At 40.7% G+C, this 17,564-nt stretch overlaps 3 protein-coding genes across 4 annotated transcripts in view; all 3 read right to left on the minus strand.

Annotated features, from left to right (window-relative positions):
- Positions 1-1,191, minus strand: part of LOC118812753 — a 62,919-nt gene extending 61,728 nt beyond the window's left edge. For both annotated transcript variants that reach the window (XM_036577869.1, XM_036577868.1), the window contains exon 1: positions 992-1,191. In XM_036577869.1, the coding sequence (XP_036433762.1) occupies positions 992-999 (8 nt within the window). In that variant the 5' untranslated portion in view covers positions 1,000-1,191. The remainder of the gene's footprint in view (positions 1-991) is intronic.
- Positions 1,192-5,353: 4,162 nt separating this feature from the next.
- On the minus strand, positions 5,354-12,755 carry LOC118812806 (serine/arginine-rich splicing factor 10-like). The gene is made up of 6 exons (XM_036577935.1): positions 12,569-12,755; positions 10,821-10,925; positions 10,348-10,451; positions 9,616-9,766; positions 8,807-8,857; positions 5,354-8,633 (listed from the first exon to the last, which is right to left on the minus strand). Exons 1-6 carry the CDS (start codon positions 12,631-12,633, stop codon positions 8,339-8,341), a joined length of 771 nt encoding a protein of 256 aa, XP_036433828.1. The 5' UTR covers positions 12,634-12,755; the 3' UTR covers positions 5,354-8,338.
- A 408-nt stretch (positions 12,756-13,163) lies between these two features.
- fabp10b (fatty acid binding protein 10b, liver basic) lies at positions 13,164-17,379 on the minus strand. Its single transcript, XM_036577949.1, has 4 exons — positions 16,663-17,379; positions 16,009-16,181; positions 15,822-15,911; positions 13,164-13,556 (listed from the first exon to the last, which is right to left on the minus strand). Exons 1-4 carry the CDS (start codon positions 16,733-16,735, stop codon positions 13,506-13,508), a joined length of 387 nt encoding a protein of 128 aa, XP_036433842.1. The 5' UTR covers positions 16,736-17,379; the 3' UTR covers positions 13,164-13,505.
- Positions 17,380-17,564: the final 185 nt, after the last annotated feature.

The raw sequence follows: 17,564 nt of genomic DNA on the forward strand, positions 1-17,564 counted from the left end.
GGTTCTTCATTGTGTCTCTGATTTTTCATTATAAGTGTCTCTGACGGCTGGTTTGTGTGTAAAAGTCACTTTGAGTCACACTTATTTTAGTCACTCTCTCAGAGGCTGTAACAGAACACCAGCCTCCATTTACAGAGTTACAGCTGACAGAACTGAACTGAATCCCTTACATCATATTTAAACATTAATCTGTATCAGAGATCTGAGAGCTGCTCCTGTAAAAGTGATTGATCTTGTTTGAACATTTGAATGTGTTGTGAATGTCCTGCCTGTTACACTAACTGACTGTTTCATCAGGTACCTCTAGGTCAGGGGTCACAACCCAAATGTTAAGAAGAGCCATTTTGTCCTTTTAACACAAATCAATCCACCTTGTTAGCCTCAACACTTCATGTCCATTTTACTGAACAATTTCCCATCATGCACCTGGTGGAGATTTACAAGCAGAGAAACCCTTTTCCTGCTCCGCTCTGCAGTGGGGCAGATTTGGAGATAAGCTGGCTGGGTGTGTGAAGATCTGAGGCTCAGAGTGGTTCACTGTAGAACTGAATATTCTGGCAGATCATCAAACACAATTTCTTTAATATACCTGTAAAATGTGCAGTTACTGTTTACATTAATGTAAAGATTCATACATTCATACATTAAACACGGCTGATTTATCGCAGCGTCAAGACGTGAAGAAGAGTTAAGACCACCATCCTGAGCCCCTCACACTGTAAAAATAGCTCTCAGATCAACCTAAAAAAATACTTAATGTAGAAACAAATAAACTGACCAGTTTTATTCAACCTAAATAAATACTTTGAATGATCGATTCTTTCAATCAATTTAATTTTCCGAGTGAAATAAAACTGGTTCATTTTTAGGTTGATCTGATGAGCCACTTTTTACAGTGTAACACTGAACAATCGAGGCGACGCAGCTCCAACGAGACTCTGCTGATTTTATTCCACACTGGAAACTGAACGGTGGGATCTCAGATCTTTACTCACCCATCAGGAGACGGACTGAGTCTGCTCCGCTCTCAGATCTTTAGTTACCCATCAGGAGACGGACTGAGTCTGCTCCGCTCTCAGATCTCCGCTATCAGACCCCCGAACTCATTTTATGGTCTATTCCAGGCTCATTCTGCTCCCGGACTCCTCAGAGATCCGGAGACGCCGTTGAAGTGTTCGCTCTTACTTTCGATTCTAGTTCACAGGTGTTGTGACTACCCGCCCTAACCGGTCCGACCGGACAGGCGCAGATCATTAACAGTCTAGCGCTTCTCGCGTCATTCTGCCTCCAGAATTACCTCGAGTGCAGATTTAGTTTAATGATCTTATTTACACTGTAAAAAGTCAGATCTACCTGGAAATGACAATGTAGAAACAAGCAATCCAGCCAGGTTAATTCAACCTAAAATACACTGTATGAACGATTTTTAAATCAAAGTACTTATTTAGGTTGAATAGAACTGGTTAATTTACTTGTTATCCATTAAGTTTTTAGGCAGATCTGACGAGACACTTTGTACAGTGCACTCCTGATGAGGTGGTTGTCAAGGTAACCCCAGACAGGCGCTCCTGCAGGCTGGAGCAGCTCCAGACAGGAGGCTCTGAGCTCCAACGGGGTTGGTGTTCTGTTAAATGGATCATTCTACAGATACGTCCACTCTTCTATCTCTCCATAGGGGTCACTGGTGTTACTGATCCTCATTGGTGTTCCACATAATAAAGGAACACCAGAGACATTTTAATGAACAATGCGTTTTACAAAACGCCTGCTACAGAGCATCAGACCACATGCTGTCAATCATGGAATATCCACTAAAATATGGAATTTAATTTATTTGTATTCTGTTTTTTCACAGTGACCTCAGAATAAAGTCGGTCACGCCAGTGACTTCAGCTAAAAGCTTCATATGAAATCATGAGCTAAATGAGAAAATCTCTGATAACTGAAAGACTCAGTGGACTCACCTCAAAATACGGCCTCAGTCTTTACACATGACTGAGGCTGAGCTCTTCTGTGGTGCTTGGAATTCTAGATAATTGATTTAAAACCCAATATTGCTAAATTGATGATTCAAGGTGTAATTGTTAAAATAATGTATTGTTTTATTTCAAAATATAAATGCAATTCAGTACAGTGGACCTGAGTGAATATGTGAATAGACACACAGATTGGAGGAAGAGTATCAATGACATTTTAATTTTAGGGCTGTAAAGCATGTTTGAACTTTTTATGTTGAGTGTTTAGTTATCAGCTTTAAACCAGTGATTCATATTTGATAATTCTGGCTCCATCAGCTTCCACTGACAAAATGGTTCATGATTACACATGTTAATCATAAACCATTGTTTCTGTGGATGCTGATGGAGCCAGAATTATCAATTATTGGTCAGTGATTTAAACCAGTATTTGCACACAAACAAAATATATAACATCAGCACAGTTGCTTTATTGTAAATGTGCTAATTTTGACATGAATTGTGTTGGTAACACATTTAATTGTTGTGTAACTATTTAACCATGTACATTTAAAGAGGGTCTACACAGCATCTGGACTAGTACATGTTCTTTCTCATCTGTGGTCATCATCTGAAATTAAAAAAAATATAAACATGGGAACAAAAGGGTCATTCTAACAAAACCGCCTCAAAATGACCAAAAAAAATTTGATCAAAAGCATCACACAGATAAAAAATATTCATATAATTCAGTAGAACAATTTGAGCCCTATACGATGCATATTATGTCAAGTATTTCAACAAAACTGGGTTACTATACTCAGTCAATTATTTTAAATCACAACAAAAAAGAACAAAGTTCGTAAGTTTCATATCAGATCTACAGAGTTTCATGCAGTCGTCCTGCAGCTCTCATAGAATTGCACTCAGCAGTGAATTACAGGGTAAACTGCACTCACAGCCACCAAAGTGGCTCATCAGTTTACTGTGGAGTTTAAGAAATACACACATCAAAGGAACAATAAATCAGGGGCAAAGACGGCACAAAGAGGGAGAGTAAAACAAGTAAAAAAAAAAATCACTTTTTTAATCTAAATATCGCAGTTTTTGACATAATTTGAAAATGTCTACTGTCCTTTAAAACTTGTGTAGATTTCATGACTAATGGACTAAAGAAACGACTCAAAATGACTTTCATGGTTCTGGTTTCACTGACTTACATTAAAAGTAAAGTATATTTTTGTTTCTCCTGCACATTTTATTGTGGTTTGAAAAATATTTGCCCATTTTGAATTTGATGCCAACAACAATTACAAAACAATTGGGACGGGGGCAACAAAAGGCTGGTAAAGTTGTGTAATACTAAAAAAACACCTGGTGGTTAATTATCAACAGGTCAGTAACATGATTGGGTATAAAAGAGCATCTCAGAGAGGCGGAGTCTTTCAGAAGTAAAGATGAGGAGGGGTTCACCACTCTGTGAAAGACTGCACCATCAAATAGTGCAGCAATTCAAAAAGAACGTTTCTCAGCATAAAATACCAAAGAACTTTTGCTTTTCATCATCTACGGTACATAATATCAAGACACAAAGAAGAGACCAAATATAAACAGGATCCAGAAACGCTGCCACCTTCTCTGGGCCCGAGCTCATTTAAAATGGACTGAGGTGAAGTGGAAAAGTGTCCTGACGTCCAACAAATCAACATTTGAAATCTTTTTTTTTTGAAATCATGGACACTGTGTCCTCCAGGCTAAAGACCACTCAGCTTGTTATCAGTGCACAGTTCAAAAGCCAGTATTCATGATGGTATAGGGGGCATTAGTGCACATGGTATGGGTGACGTGCACATCTGTGAAGGCACCATTAATGCTGAATGGTATATACATGTTTTGGCAAAATATGCTGCCAACCAGACGACGTCTTTTTCAGGGAAGGCCTTGATTATTTCAGCAAGACGATGTAAAACCACATTCTGCATGTATTACAGCAGCATTGCTCCATATTAAGAGTGTCCAAGTGCGAAACTGACCTGTCTCCAGTCCAGCTCTATCACCACTGAAAACATTTGGCACATTATAAAATGAAAAAATACAGCAAAGGGGACCCTGAACTGATGATCAGCTGAAATCCTGTATCAAACAAGAACAGAAAACATTTCACTTTCTAAACTACAGCAGTGTCTCCTCAGTTCCCAAACGCTGTGGATTCCTTACACACATCTGCACTCAGTAAGAGTTTATTAAACCCTTTGTGTGTCCAGAGCTACTGGTGCTGTAAAAGCTCTCAGATAAACATGTTCTTTAAGACCTTGATCACAGACTCAGTCTGTTCTGACCATAAACGTAAACACAAACACGTACAGCACAGTACGTCGTATCACTGTCTCTGTCAGCTGACTGCCACTCACACACTGCACAGACCTGTTCTCACCTTTGTGATCTTGAGTGTGTGTAGATTCTGTTCTGACCCAAGAACAAATCCCACAGAAGAGAACACTGGTGAGTCAGAGTTTAAACGTGGATTTAAGAAGAAATGTTTTCTTAAGAACGGTTGGTGAGTGAGGCCCAAAATTTGGATGCAGATTTCCCACCCAGCATCACGTGTTAAACTTCATCAGCACACCTGATCTAACACAATGAAGTATTGATTAGATAAAGCAAGTGTTTATCATTAACTATAGAACAAAACCTTGTATCTCCAAAATGGTAACTTTACAGGAGAACGAAAAAACCTACTTTACTCAAAGTCAATGGAACCAGACTTTTCCAAGTCATTTTTGCCCATTTGGTCCATTCATCGCGTGTGTATATATACACACACATACATATATACAACTTTTATTTATTTATATATATATATATATATATATATATTTTATATATATATATTTATATATATATATATATATATATATATATATATATATATATATATATATATATATATATATATATATTATATATATATATAAAAGTTGTCAGAAGAAACGTTTTTCAGTTTTCGACAATTTGACACTGACTGTTGCTCTTTACATTGTATGTAAATTTCATGAATGGACCAAAAGAAACAGTCAACAGTAGTCATTTTCAAATTATGTCAAAAACTGAAAAACATCAAAAATGGAGGTTTTGATCCGACAGCAGCGATATACACATACACACGCACTCCTACCTTGTCAGTCCACCTTGTAGATGTAAAGTCAGAGGCGATAGCTCATCTGCTGCTGCACAGTTTGTGTTGGTCATCCTCTAGTCCTTCATCAGTGGTCACAGGACGCTGCCCACAGGACGCTGTTGGCTGGATATTTTTGGTTGGTGGACTATTCTCAGTCCAGCAGTGACACTGAGGTGTTTAAAGATGTTCTGGTGTTACAGAATCCACTCGTCACTCAGGGTTTAAGTTGAAAACACTTCCTTTTATTTCTCTACTGAGCGTAAAAACTCTCATTCACAGACAAACATCTGAGCTCGAAGCTGTACAACGGAATCACAAATGGTACAGTAAGAAAGTGGAACCTCAGTACTGGACAAACACGGTCAAGATACAAAAATAAAAAAGAAGCTGCTGGTTCTGAACTCCGCAAAGGTTCTAACGGGCCAGTTCTGCTTCCATCATGATCGCAAACTCGCAGAAACCTCACATACGGATGTTCAGGCTGGTTCAGCTCTCTGTGCTGTCTGTAACAACACCAGTAAATACCAGCAATAACCAGTCAACACTAGTATAAACCAGTAAACACCAGCCACTTTCCTTTGCTCGTTTAATTCAGGACTCTAATCGCACATTTCATTATAAAAATGTTACTTCATGCACATTTGAACTGCAGCTCCACATGAATAGAAAGTAAACAAACTCCAGAAATGCTGAATCACACAGAAGCACCTTTCCTTTCCACACTTTCACACCAGCATGGATGCTTTTCTCACCGTCAGCAACAGTGAAACGTTGAACCGCTTTTCTTTAATCGTCCTATAAAATCATAAAACAAACACAAAAACAAAAAAAACAAAAACTAACTTCCTCAAACGAGATCATATGTAACTGGCTGAGTCCTCCAGCTCGTCGTTATTGCGCTGCAGCAGAGCAGGAGGAGCCCCCACCAACCGCCAAGATCACATTAGGCCAGTTTTAAAGCGATAGTTCAGCTAGATCCCCCCCAACCTCCCTCCACTCGGCTCAAATGCTCTGATCTGCTAAGACATGTTCGGTGTCTGAGGTTTGCTTCTTTGGTTTTAACACTGGAGCGATGAGAATTGGCGAAAGTGACAAAGTCATTTGGTGTGATGTTCCAGAAAACTCACAGAGTCAGAACTGTTCACAGTGGTGGTGATAGGAACCAGACGCCCCCCTCTAAAAGCTCCCTCACAGAAAGTTCCTACATGAAATGGTTATGAATTCACTGCCTGATGACTGAGACACTGTTTTATGATAGTTTAGAGAACTTAAACTCCATTCATGGTGGAGGGATACATGCAGGGCACTGTGAGGCAAAATAGTCCCCAAAGAAAACTTATTATTTCAGATTTTCCACTATTTTCCATCATCAACATTCCATATAAACTCAGAAGACTTGTGTAGGTTCACTGGTGGTTCTGGATAGTAAATAAAATGTCTATATTTGTGTTGTTGTCATGGCGACCCCTGGTTCCTATCACCACCACTGTAAAGACATCTGATTATTTCACATTTGAGACGAGCAAAAGTGAAAATCCTGACTGTAAGATCAATAACAGCGGAACTGCAGAGAGGAGGAAAAATCAGCCACAGTACTGAAGTCACAAGTATTGAAATATAATACGAGCTAAAGAGCTCAGAGACTTTTCACAGCTCTGAAACCTCTCAAATATGAAGTTATCTTACCTGTAAACCATTAATTCAAGATTAGCATGTTTTATGTGGGAGACACCACCAAAACACCACATTTAAAAATTGAAATTGAAAGTGGAGTTGTGCAAATATCAGCATTTATAAACCAGTTATGTCAGAGTTATTGTTATTGGCAGATACTTTAGAGTTATTATAGGTATTGGTACTCAGTATCAGCCGATACTATCAGGGTACAGCTTTAGAATAAGACTACCCTTATAAAGGGCTCACGAATGGTTTAAAATACGTATATTAATGGTTATTAATTAGGACATACATACCTTTAAAAATCATTAATAAGCCACGTAAATAAAAACGGAAAAAGAGAGCTGCTGTCTGCCTAATAATGAACACACATTCATCTATGCTGTGAAAGCTCAGATGTTGCTGGTTATTAATCTAACTTTGTCTTTTTCATCAGTCATCGGGGCAAACTTTTGCCCTTTTTATTAGACTGTTATAACTGTTTATTTTTACTTATTAAGGTGTTCAAGACCTAATTAATAACCATTAAAAAACTACTTTAAAACCATTCACAAATCCTCTATAAGGGAAGTCTTACTCTAAAGTGGTACCGCTCTAAGATCTGGGCTAAATCCTGTAAATCCCTACCTACAAGGCTAAATGTAGCTAACAAGTAATGGCAGCGTATACTCCACCTATTAGCATGCCTGAATCTCCGCAGAGTGTGTGGAGGTGCTCAGTGTCTCTAACAGACCTGACTGTGTGGTTTCTGACTCTGTATGACTCACTGTTACCTATAAACATGGACTAAAGTACGTTAGCAAAGCTAAACAGCCTGAAGTCAGAACTTTGCTGACTTGACACAGTTTAAGCTTCCATTACTTGTTAGCTAGATTAACCTCAGAGATTTGGTGCTAAAGCTTAAGAAGCAAACTTCAGACACCAAATGTTAAAGTTGCTATAAATTAGCCATTAGTTAGCATTATGAAAACGACACCATGCTACACTGATGACAAAATGACACTGGTGGCGACTGGTTTGTTACCAATATTAGCCCGTGTGGTTGAGCTGTTACTTTAGCAGGAAAACACTGCAATGCACAGGACAGGAAGGCGAGACGACAACCTGCCACTGTTTGGTGCAATTGTGTGAAGATGTAGGCTGCTAAAGGCTAAAAACATACTAGCCTCCATGTTAGCTACATTAGCCTCGTAGCTCCAGTTCTAAACCTAATAACACAAACTTCACACGCCAAATGTTGCCATAAAACAACAACCAGTTAGCATTATGAAAACAACACCTTGCTAACTGGTGGCAAATGGCTTGTTAGCAACATCAGCCTGTGTGGTTGCTGCTGTTTTCTGGCGGCTAAATATTTACTGGTGGGGAATAAGCTTGCATTACTTGCTGGCTACGTTAGCTCTAAACTAAAGAAGCAAACTTCAGACACCCAGAATGTCTTGTCCGACTACATTTGGCAGAAGTAGATTTTTTGTGAAACTTTCGCTTTAAAGAGCTGCTCCTGCTTCTTCAGGCGACCCAGAGTTCCTCAAGACTGTCGTCGAGCCCAGGACCTGGACCGCGAGCGCGATCTGGACCGGGAGGCGGAGCGAGAAGCCGAGCGAGAGTGAGTGAGAGACGGAAGCTGTGTCTCCTGAGGTTCTAAGTCCTGGACGCCGGTCTGGCCGTCCGCAGGATCGGTCTGCTCTCTCGGACTCTCGGAGGGCGAGCGGTGGTCTCCGGATCCCCGGCGTTCAGTCCGTTTGGGGCGGGGCTCAGAAGGAGAGGCGGAGCGGCTGCGACTGTCTGGGCGAGATCGATGATGATCACGAGATGATCTGCGTCTGCAGGAACACACAAAGACACGGCTATTCAAATACATGGAAACACAAACTCCTCTTTGTGTTTGTGTTTGATTTCACCTGGATTCAGAGTGTGGTAGTGGTTATGCTGGTTCAGGGGGCGGGGCTGGAACAGTGGAGTATTAAATCTGGAGAGTGGTGCGTTTCCTACTCACCGCTCATACTCTCTGCTCCTGCTGCGTCTGCTGTAATGTCTGCCTCTGGACCTGCAACAAGACACAAACTCAGAACAATCAACATTAAGCACAACCCGCTGATTTTCAGGCTGTGGATCTCTCAGAGGGGTCATCTATAACTAACTGTACCTCAGTGGAAACACAAACAGTATACACTCCTGGGCAGAAAAATGGGCCAAGACCAAAATATAATGGGTTTTACTGCTGGTTTTGGCTGACAGAGTCCAGATTTAGACCGTACAGAGAAAACTTTGTCTATGTATCTATATAAAATCTTTTTTTTTTAAATATGGTCCAAAGAACCATTTCTGCATGCAGAGAACCATTTAACCATGCAATGGTCCTGTGTAGAACTCATGGATTGAAATAGAGCCATTGCCTTTACTGAAAAACCTTAAAACTGCAGTGTGTAAGATTCAGCACCATCTAGTGGTGAGGTTGCAGACAGCACCCAGCCGAATCCCCTCCCTCACCCCTCCCTTTCCAAGCGTGTAGGAGAACCTACGGTGGTCTTCAGGTTTTCGTCGTCTGTCCTGAGTTCGTTTCGCTTCATGTTTTCTCTTCTTTGACGGTGAGGATTCTCCCTTCTCTCCCTTTCTCTTCTGCTGAATAATAAGTCTGATCCTCCATTGTCAAAATTTGGGCTCTCAAACTTCTCACAACAAAAAATGAGTCAGCAGCACCAGCAGCAACAACTGATTCTTCTGCTTTCTACGTCTTCCAGCTGGAGCTACAGCGGCAACAAATTCAAGATAACTGATGACTCACTCTCAAGATAAGATACTCACTCTCTGGGGCTGCGGGACTTCCTGTAGCGCCCCCTGCTGGGCGGACTGCGGGAACTGCGCCTGTCGTAACTCCGGCTGCGGGAGCGTCTCCGGCGGCCGTCGGAGTAACTGCAGGGGGAGCGACGCTCTTTAGCCTTCATCTGACCTGGAGCTGAAAGACAGACGGACAGGGGCTTCAACAACTCGCATACAGAATCAACAAACACCTCTAATAATAAATATCTCATTTTCACAGTTTCTTTTTTTGGTGTAAAGAGCAGGTTTTAAATAATGTTTTGACAGTTTTCTTCTCCAAACTGTTGTTTAAAGTTCTGAATCTGTCGTTCCTGCACGTCACCTGCATGTATTAAATCCCAAAAACTACAAATCCAAGTATTTGTATTCAACACTTAACGCACTGTGCTGCACTAGTCTAAGTCTGTGCTGCACTAGTCACAAGTCTACGAAAACATGGCTAATCATGCTCTATTTTAATCAGACATGCAGCTGGGAAGTCTGTATGTACTGACAGTGTCCACTATGTGCTTAAAAAAACATATTGTAATGTAATTTATCATAATAACCACAAACGATGTTATGCTGCTCAGCCCAAATTAATATGGTTAGTTATTATAGTCATTCTGAAAAGCTAAATGTCCCCAAACCTTCGATGGGCAGGGTAAATGAAGAACTCAACACACTGACCATCTCAAATTAATCCTCCAAACAAACAGAAAAAGTAAAGTCCCTCACTCTTTCGGTCTCCCTGTGCGAACTGGATCTCGATCTGCCGACCGCAGACCACCTTCCTGTCCAGGTTGTGCATGGCATCCTCCGCGTCCCGCACGTCCTCAAACATGCCGCACAGTTAAGGAAACTGAACGATTCAGGAGAACACTACAATACCCACAATGCTTCGGCACACAGCAGACAAACAACACACAGTAACAGCACACAAAGTCAGTGAAGAAGTCAATTTCATTTGTCTATAAAAGAGTAGTGGTCTCTGACTTTTACACAGTACCGTACTTATGGTCTTGCAAGGTTAGTTATGAGTCAAAAAGTAGAAATGACACACTGGCATGCCAACATATTACTTTCTGCATATTTCTTTCTTGGTTAAATGAGTTTTTTTCTAATAAAAACAACAAAAATTTAAACAGGACATGTATATACCATACTCCCGGAAATGCGTAACACAAAACAGTCTGTAAAGGAAAGGATATTGAACGTATGCGAATCCTCTGGGTCGGCGTGAGTAGAAATCCAGAGGAATGTAAACATCTGTAATGGGACCATATCGACCAAACTCTCTCCGCAGGTCTTCTGGCCTACAAAGAAATAACACAATAACAAATTAAATAAGACACTCAAAGATCGTCCGTCTGTTGCTGCATCCACAAACGCAGGTTAAGACTAAGCTCTGCACAGTGTAAGTAACATATCGACAACATCGGAAACGCCGCCGACTTCTCTGGGCTTGAGCTCATCTGAAATGAACTGATGCTCAGTGGAAATGTGCATTGTGGTCAACCTTTCAGATCTCCGGACCTCAGAAAGAAAGACCCATCCAGATTGTTACCAGCATAAAGTTCTAAATCAAGTGTCTGTCATGGTGTTGGGGGGGTATTAGTGGGTAACCTGCACATCTGTGAAAGCAACATTAACACTGCACACATTTTGGAGCAACATATGCTGCCTTTTAGACAATGTCTTTTTCAGGGACGTCCATGATTCTTTCAACATGACAAACCAAGAAACGTTCTGAATGTGTTACAGCAGCAGGGATATGTAACCAGAGAGTGCAGGTGCTAGACTGACCTGCCTGTCTCCTGCTGAAAGCGTAAAAATGCACAATATATGACAATGAAGGCCCCAAATGGCAAAAAATTCTTCTTTCAAAACTGGATCAGTTTGGGTCTTCAGTTTCCAAATGATTAAAAAGTGCTCTTAAAAGGAAAGGTGACGTAACAATGGGATAAACATGCTCCCGTCTCAGCTTTTTATTGAGCGAAGAAAAGAAGTATTTCCATTTTTTTCTACATCATTTGAGCACAGCAGCTACCATTTACACTGCATAAACACATTATAATTGGACCAACAGAAATACTCCAAAATAGCTTGGTATAAAATCTCTTTACATAAACTTATACTGAAAGTAAAGAACGATTGTGCCCTTTTCTGTAGAGTTACCATTTTGGAGATGCTCGTTTTCATTTGGACAGCAGCGATACTACAAAAAGTATCAGTGAAGTCAATAAGACAGAAACATCAAATAATCATGTTTTTGTACTGTTTTTAGTTTAATGCAGGTCAAGGTAAATTTAATATGCATGGTGCAACTTCTTTTGGGTGGTTAGTATGAACAGCGCATGTACAGTAGAAGTAGCTGCTAAAGTAATTTGATTAACATAGTTTAATTATGTTTTAGTTACTGCCAAAGATGTTTACACCTGTGATATAGACAAACCTCATTGGACTGCATATTACTGAATATTTATGGAGTGAAAGAGTTTGACTCTATGAGCCTCTACAAGTCACAGACTTAGCGTAAATACTGTTTATTTTAATTCATTAAGGTGTTTACTGGGTGAATGTGAGTCTCTGACTCTTTAAGCCTCTATAAGTTACAGATTCAGCATAAATACTGTTTATTTTAATTAATTAAGGTGTTTACTGGGTGCATGTGAGTCTCTGACTCTATGAGCCTCTATAAGTTACAGATTCAGTGTAAATACTGTTTATTTTATGAATTAAGGTGTTTACTGGGTGAACGTGAGTCTCTGACTCTAAAAGCCTCTGTAAGTCACAGACTCAGTGTAAATACTGTTTATTTTAATGAATTAAGGTGTTTACTGGGTGAACGTGAGTCTCTGACTCTAAAAGCCTCTGTAAGTCACAGACTCAGTGTAAATAAAGGCGACTATGCTAAGCTAACAGTGTGTAATGAGTGTTTTCTGTCTCTCTTTCTTACCGGAAGTCGTCTGAGATGTTCCTGACGAACAGAGAGCTGTTCTGGGGTCTCATGTATTTCGCCATGATCGATTATTGATCCATAAATCTCCGCAAATATTAATAAAACTCTGATTAATCCGCCACGATGCTAACACTGCTAACGCGCTGCAGCCATACAGCGGGCTCATTCATACGGACACGGGCTCCCCCCGAGGACTGGAGTGCAACTGCAGCCGTTTCAAAATAAAAGACTCTGAAAAACGAGTTTTGTTCCAGTCATTATTTAGAAAACAGGTTCGCTAAAATAGGGAATCACATACACGAGGAAAATGATATAATAACTATAATAATTAATTTAAATTACTTTTAAATGAATGAACGAATGAATGAGTTCCATCCATGTATTTAGCTGGTTGGATGGACATTCTAAACATTCATTTATATATGTATTTCAAAATAAAAGACTCTAAATACCATTTTTATTTAGTCACTCTTTAGGAAATAGTAAAAAAAAAGCATATCCAAAAATCATATCCACGAAGAAAATGTTACAATAAATATAACTTATAATCTATATTACTGATAAATGAAACATGAATGAATGAATGAATGAATGAATGATTTCCATCTGTTTATTTAGAAGTTGGGGTGGCAATGTTATACAGGCTGGCTTTGTAGCGTGAGAATAAAAGCTATGGAAAGTAAGTAATGTATGCGTATTTGTATAATTACCACATTTCAGTTACTGGTGTCATTTTAATTATTTTCCTCTTTATAATCTTTAATGGGGATCACTGATGCCATTAAATAGTATAGATATATAATAAATGAACGATCAGGGAACGACTGGACAGTTTAATAAAAGATTCACATATTTCTCTGAATTTATTCACAGATTTATTCACATCTAACAGTGAAACTGAGACGAAGAGGTAGATTTAAATCCAGCTGTGGCGTCAGACTCTCCTGCTTCTCCTGACGAGGGTCGCAGAGCCAGCTGTGAGGGTCTGCAGGTCAAAGGTCCGGAGACATCAGGAGAGAGAGAGGGAGAGAGAGAGAGAGAGAGAGAGAGAGGCTAGCGTTACTGATACTGAGCGCTGATTGGTTAGCGTTACTGCTACTGAGCGCTGATTGGTTAGCATTACTGCTACTGAGCGCTGATTGGTTAGCATTACTGCTACTGAGAGCTGATTGGTTAGCATTACTGCTACTAAGTGCTGATTGGTTAACATTACTGCTACTGAGAGCTGATTGGTTAACATTACTGCTACTGAGAGCTGACTGGTTAACATTACTGCTACTGCGAGCTGATTGGTTAGCGTTACTGCTACTGAGCGCTGATTGGTTAGCGTTACTGCTACTGAGCGCTGATTGGTTAGCATTACTGCTACTGAGAGCTGATTGGTTAGCATTACTGCTACTAAGTGCTGATTGGTTAACATTACTGCTACTGAGAGCTGACTGGTTAACATTACTGCTACTGAGAGCTGATTGGTTAGCATTACTGCTACTGAGCGCTGATTGGTTAGTGTTACTGTTACTGCGAGCTGATTGGTTAGCTTTACTGCTACTCAGAGCTGATTGTTTAGCATTACTGCTACTGAGTGCTGATTGGTTAGCGATTTTTGCTACTGAGACCTGATTGTTTAGCATTACTGCTACTGAGTGCTGATTGGTTAGTGTTACTGCTACTGAGTGCTAATTGGTTAGTGTTACTGCTACTGAGTGCTGATTGGTTAGCGTTACTGCTACTGAGTGCTAATTGGTTAGTGTTACTGCTACTGAGTGCTGATTGGTTAGCGTTACTGCTACTGAGACCTGATTGTTTAGCGTTACTGCTACTGAGCGCTGATTGGTTAGCGTTACTGCTACTGAGTGCTGATTGGTTAGTGTTACTGCTACTGAGTGCTGATTGGTTAGCGTTACTGCTACTGAGTGCTGATTGGTTAGCGTTACTGCTACTGCGAGCTGATTGGTTAGCTTTACTGCTACTGAGAGCTGATTGGTTAACATTACTGCTACTGTGAGCTGACTGGTTAGCATTACAGCTACTGAGAGCTGATTGGTTAGCATTACTGCTACTGAGCGCTGACTGGTTAGCATTACTGCTACTGAGAGCTGATAGGTTAGCATTACTGCTACTGAGTGCTGACTGGTTAGCGTTACTGCTATTGAGTGCTGATTGGTTAGTGTTACTGCTACTGAGTGCTGACTGGTTAGCGTTACTGCTATTGAGTGCTGATTGGTTAGCATTACTGCTACTGAGAGCTGATTGGTTAGCATTACTGCTACTGAGCGCTGATTGGTTAGTATTACTGCTACTGAGCGCTGATTGGTTAGTATTACTGCTACTGAGAGCTGATTGGTTAGCATTACTACTACTGAGAGCTGATTGGTTAGTGTTACTGCTACTGAGCGCTGATTGGTTAGCATTACTGCTACTGAGCGCTGATTGGTTAGTATTACTGCTACTGAGAGCTGATTGGTTAGCATTACTGCTACTGAGAGCTGATTGGTTAGTGTTACTGCTACTGAGCGCTGATTGATTAGCGTTACTGCTACTGAGAGCTGATTGGTTAACATTACTGCTACTGAGCGCTGATTGGTTAGCGTTACTGCTACTGAGAGCTGATTGGTTAACATTACTGCTACTGAGCACGGATTGGTTAGCATTACTGATACTGAGTGCTGATTGGTTAGCGTTACTGCTACTGAGAGCTGATTGGTTTGCGTTACTGCTACTGAGAGCTGATTGGTTTGCGTTACTGCTACTGAGCGCTGATTGGTTAGCGTTACTGCTACTGAGAGCTGATTGGTTTGCGTTACTGCTACTGAGCGCTGATTGGTTAGCGTTACTGCTACTGAGGGCTGATTGGTTAGCGTTACTGATACTGAGCGCTGATTGGTTAGCGTTACTGATACTGAGGGCTTATTGGTTGGTATTGCTTCCACTGTTTATAGCATTACTGCTATTGGCCTTAACTCTGCTAATGTGCTTCAGTTCAGGTTTATAGTTAACAGTGGGTCACACAGAGTCAGAAGCCACAGAATCAGGTCTATGAGAGATCCTGAACAGCTCCACATGCTCTGAGATGATTTTGACTAGCAGTTAGCACCAGGCTAATCAGAGATGCAGTTAGCTACATTAGCCTCGTAGCTCCAGTGCAAAGCTAAAAGAAGGAAGCGTGTCTCAGCTGATGGTCTACATTTGGAGTGAGGGAGTGAACGGGGGGAATTCCCCGCTTCTCTGAACCGTGTTCAGGTCTCCTCACCTCCACCATGTCCTCCCCCTGGATCTCCCGCACATGAGAGAGTGTCTCCGTCTCTATGACGATCTTCCCATCCACCAGCTGAGCCGTGGTCTGTTTACGGAGAGAGAGATGGGGAGTAAGTCACTGTGAAACACAGTAGTGCTCAATAAGACTGAGCTGTTTGGGGGAACGAGTGCTGGTCACTCACCTTGCACTTCATCCCGTTCATGGTGCAGAACTCGGTCTCCTGGCCGATGGTGAAGGAGTTGGTGTTGGTGCGGAGTGGAGTTTTGATTGAAATCTCAAAGTGCTCCCCATCCTGCTTTATGATGGTTACAGGCTTCACCTCCCTCATCCTCTTCGCTATCGCATCAGGAACAGCTGGATAAACACATTCAATATTAATGTTAATAATATTAATATTATTAATAATAATAATAATAATAAGAAGAAGAAGAAGAAGAAGAATATGACACTATCAAAAACACCTCCCTTGTGTTTCCACTAACTGGCCACTTTATCAGAAACACCCACCTTGTATTTCCACTAATTATCTACTTTATTAGAAACACTCACCTTGTACTTCCACTAACTGGCCACTTTATTAGAAACACCCACACTGTGCTTCCACTAACTGGCCACTTTATTAGAAACACCCACCCTGTGCTTCCATTAACTGGCCACTTTATCAGAAACATTCATCTTGTGTTTCCACTAACTGTCCACTTTATTAGAAACACCCACCTTGTATTTCCCTAAGACTGTTCATTAGCTGATGAGTTACAGTCTCTAACTGAACACCAGCACTGTGGAAAGGAAGGTTCTGAATGCAGAGATGTTGGAGGAACCCAGAGGAACTCACCCATGGCCTTGAGGAACTCCTCTGGATCACTCTGCTCGTACATCTCCCATTTCCCACTGAAGTCCACCGCCATGGCGCTCAGAGCTGAGGCAGCGTCCTGCTGGCCGTTTCAGGGTCTCAGACTGAGAGCAGACTGACGGAGGTCTGAGGTTTTGAGACGAACTGCTGGTCACTGTGTCGTTAAGCTCGTTAGTGGGAGATTTAATTGAGTCCTGTGGGGATGCTGATGTTTCCTGGGTTCACCTGTTACTAGACAACCATCATCAACTCTGAAAGCGTCACTGTACTCACGGGGAGCTACCACGAAACAGCAGAAAAACAGCCACAGAGGGAAACAGACACCATTAACTACAGAGGGAGCTGTGTTACAGCAGAAAACACCCCTCAGAGACCACCGTTCACCTTCAAACAGCCTTTTACTGAAGAGTGAGAGCACTCTCACTGTAAACCTCCACAAAACATCAACATATTTACAGTTATTATTACTGCTATTTACAGTTATTTCATACGTGATGGTGTTCACACTTAGCTGAAACAGTCAGGAAAGACACCTCCGAATTTGATCCCATTAAATCTTAAAAGTTCAGTTTTTACAAACAGAAATGTTCTTTAAACTAGTAGAAATTAAATGTCTGTCAAAATTCAATTTTCACTAGCAGGAGTTTATTTTATCACGTAAAAAATGAATTCTCTCTAGTCTTCCCAATTAATTGTAATAGAATTAAAACTTTGTGTTGGTATGAATTAAAATTGTTACGTGTAAACTATGTTCAGAAATGAAAAATTAAATTTAAAAAATTAAAGGTTCAAACCATTTTTTTTACCAGTGAATGTTGAACTTTTTATTATATTTTTAAAAAATTGTTAAAAAATTCTTACATTAAAATATTCAAGATTTTTTC

Source organism: Colossoma macropomum, unplaced genomic scaffold (assembly GCF_904425465.1).
Source record: "Colossoma macropomum unplaced genomic scaffold, Colossoma_macropomum, whole genome shotgun sequence".
NCBI lineage: Eukaryota > Metazoa > Chordata > Actinopteri > Characiformes > Serrasalmidae > Colossoma > Colossoma macropomum.